The sequence below is a fragment of the Cryptomeria japonica genome, chromosome 6 (assembly GCF_030272615.1).
Source record: "Cryptomeria japonica chromosome 6, Sugi_1.0, whole genome shotgun sequence".
Lineage (NCBI taxonomy): Eukaryota > Viridiplantae > Streptophyta > Pinopsida > Cupressales > Cupressaceae > Cryptomeria > Cryptomeria japonica.
Genome location: NC_081410.1, coordinates 27,857,851 through 27,860,306, shown reverse-complemented (window position 1 = coordinate 27,860,306; position 2,456 = coordinate 27,857,851). Strand labels below are relative to the sequence as shown.

The 2,456-nt window shown below is 36.4% G+C and overlaps 1 protein-coding gene across 1 annotated transcript; it reads right to left on the bottom strand.

The window, feature by feature from the left end:
* Positions 1-332: 332 nt before the first annotated feature.
* LOC131069918 (uncharacterized) lies at positions 333-785 on the bottom strand. Its single transcript, XM_058005465.2, has one exon. The coding sequence runs from the start codon at positions 783-785 to the stop codon at positions 333-335; it is 453 nt and encodes a 150-aa protein (XP_057861448.2).
* Positions 786-2,456: the final 1,671 nt, after the last annotated feature.

Sequence of the window (2,456 nt, the reverse complement as noted above, 5' to 3'; positions counted from 1 at the left end):
TGGTTGGTCAAAGCTTTGTAGGGGATGCTAGTTCTAAGCTTGCCCATCACATTTGCTTGAAAATTTCCAACGCATTAGTCTGCAGCCGCATTGAATTTGGTTTAATGCCACACAAGCCATGCACCTACCAATTACATTTACTTGAAACATTCTATGGCCCTTTTCAACATAGGGAGGATTTTGGTTTCAAACCACATCAGGGAGGAGCTGGCAAAGGTCATGGAGTTGAGCTTTACACCTGCCAATTGAATTTGTTTGGTAGTTTCTTCAGATTTTTCAACGTCCCTAGTTTGTTTTTCTTTTCTAATACCTTCTTATCAAATTCCATTCACTCAGCAGCTCGAGCATCTACATGGAATGTGAACTCTCGTATCTAACACCCCACATGGTGCAAGTAGAATTCCATTTAGGAAAAATTCGCCAAGTAAATTATTCTGTGCAACCAAAGATCTCTCGCCTTCATAAATTGGAAAACTTACACCTATTTGGTTAACAATTATTGTGGTGACAGACACCTCTTTCATAGTAGGAATGGGGGTATTGCGTGGAACTATTACTTTCATGACCCCATTGTTAACTTCAATTCCAAGACTCAAAGGAGTCACATCCATCAAGACCAAGTTGATGTTTTCCTTGTTGAGTATAGCTACCTGCAAAGTGGCACCATAAGCAACTGCCTCATCTGGATTTACACATTTGCAGAGCTCTTTTCCCTCAAATAATTGACTTAGCAATTCTTGGACCTTGGCTATACGTGAAGAAACTCCTACTAATACAAATTTCATTGATTTGGTCTTTACTCAACTTTGAGTCTTCCACGCATTGTTTCACTAATTAAATTAAAATGGTAAATAGGATGGCCATTTCTTTCAAAGCCAAAGATGATTTCGATTCCATTTTCAAGGGCAATTTGTTCATCTTGTCCCAACAATTGTCCATCAATAGGCATCTTAGAAGAACTTATATTTTGAAGCTTTACAATCCCTAAATCCACATTTCTATATATTCTACAAGAATATATAGTAACATTACTATGTAATCCCATATCTGATAAATCAAAAGTAACATTATCTTCTTTAATCTCCATATCTTTATGCATCATGTTGCAAGAAACTCTAGAGTTGATCTTCACAATTTTTCGATCATTGAAACTCAATCTGCAATTGTCAGACAAATGTGTCACATTTTCACATTTAAACCCAAAGTGGCATTTCAAAAACTGGTCAGAACACCTTCCTAGACTTCACAAACTGATAGGTGTGTACTCTGATATGTTAACTTTCATCCCACAAAACAATTCCTCATGAAGAATCTCGGGTGGTGAGATATTAATGCACAAAGTTGATTAAATGGCTCTATCAACAAATGAACCTAATAAAATCAATGTGCAGGGACCACAAAATGCCCTTACTAAAAATATCAAATGATCTCTATAGATCCCCAAATCTGGGGCATAGATACCTTGAAGTATAGGGAAGTATAGGGAAGACCATAGAATGTTCAATTTAACTAGGAAGATGATAGGGTGAAAATGGCGAGCTCATGAAAATAGCCACTTTAACAGATGTAACAATGAAAGTGTAGAAAACTGAATAAAATGGCTCAAGAAATCAGTTTGGAAAACTGGTCAAACGAATTGGTAGGAGCTTCAAACTAGAAAAACAACTTGTCCTTCATATTAGCAGTACCTTGGAATAAATATTCTGATATGACACTGGTCATGGCATTTATTACACATATGCAAAGTGGTGCTCTAACTAGCTATTAAAACAGGGACTTATGCAAACAGTACAAACTATAAATGGATTGAGCTTGCCAAACTGAGCAAATAGATTGATAGGGGCTTGAAATTTGGCATGTGGACTCAACAATATGCCTAAAATTCAATGCACTTTGAATTTGAACATGACAATCTACTGGTCATAAAACACAAAGCCTCAAAGTAGGCCACTTGGTAAAATCTGAATTTGTACCTATGATGGACTTTCGGCTCACCCCTTAAAATGGGTACTTGATAAACTGATATAAACTAAAATCTGAAATTTTTAGAACACTGTATAGGCCAAATGAAAGGTGTACAAAAGAATTCCAAGGCTTTACCTCTTGATAATCAACTGGCTCCATTTTACCCTTCTTCAAACTAGGCCATTCAAGCCGAGATTTTAAGTGCTATTTTGAAAGTGCAAGATAATTTTTTTGAATTAGGCCTCTCAAATTCACTCAAATTTATGAGTCCCAATAGTGGCTCTAATTGGGGATGGTTGATTGCAAGATCAACACAAGAATTTAGAATCTTTGGTAGAGTAGACCACCCAAAAATAGATCACTTCTCTTCTCCTTAAAAAAAGGGGTTCCTTATTCCACCCAAATAGCAGGGTACCTTATTCTGAACAAACCACACAACCAAAGAAAAGCAACTGTACAAATATATGATTTATTTATATATGCCTCCTAGC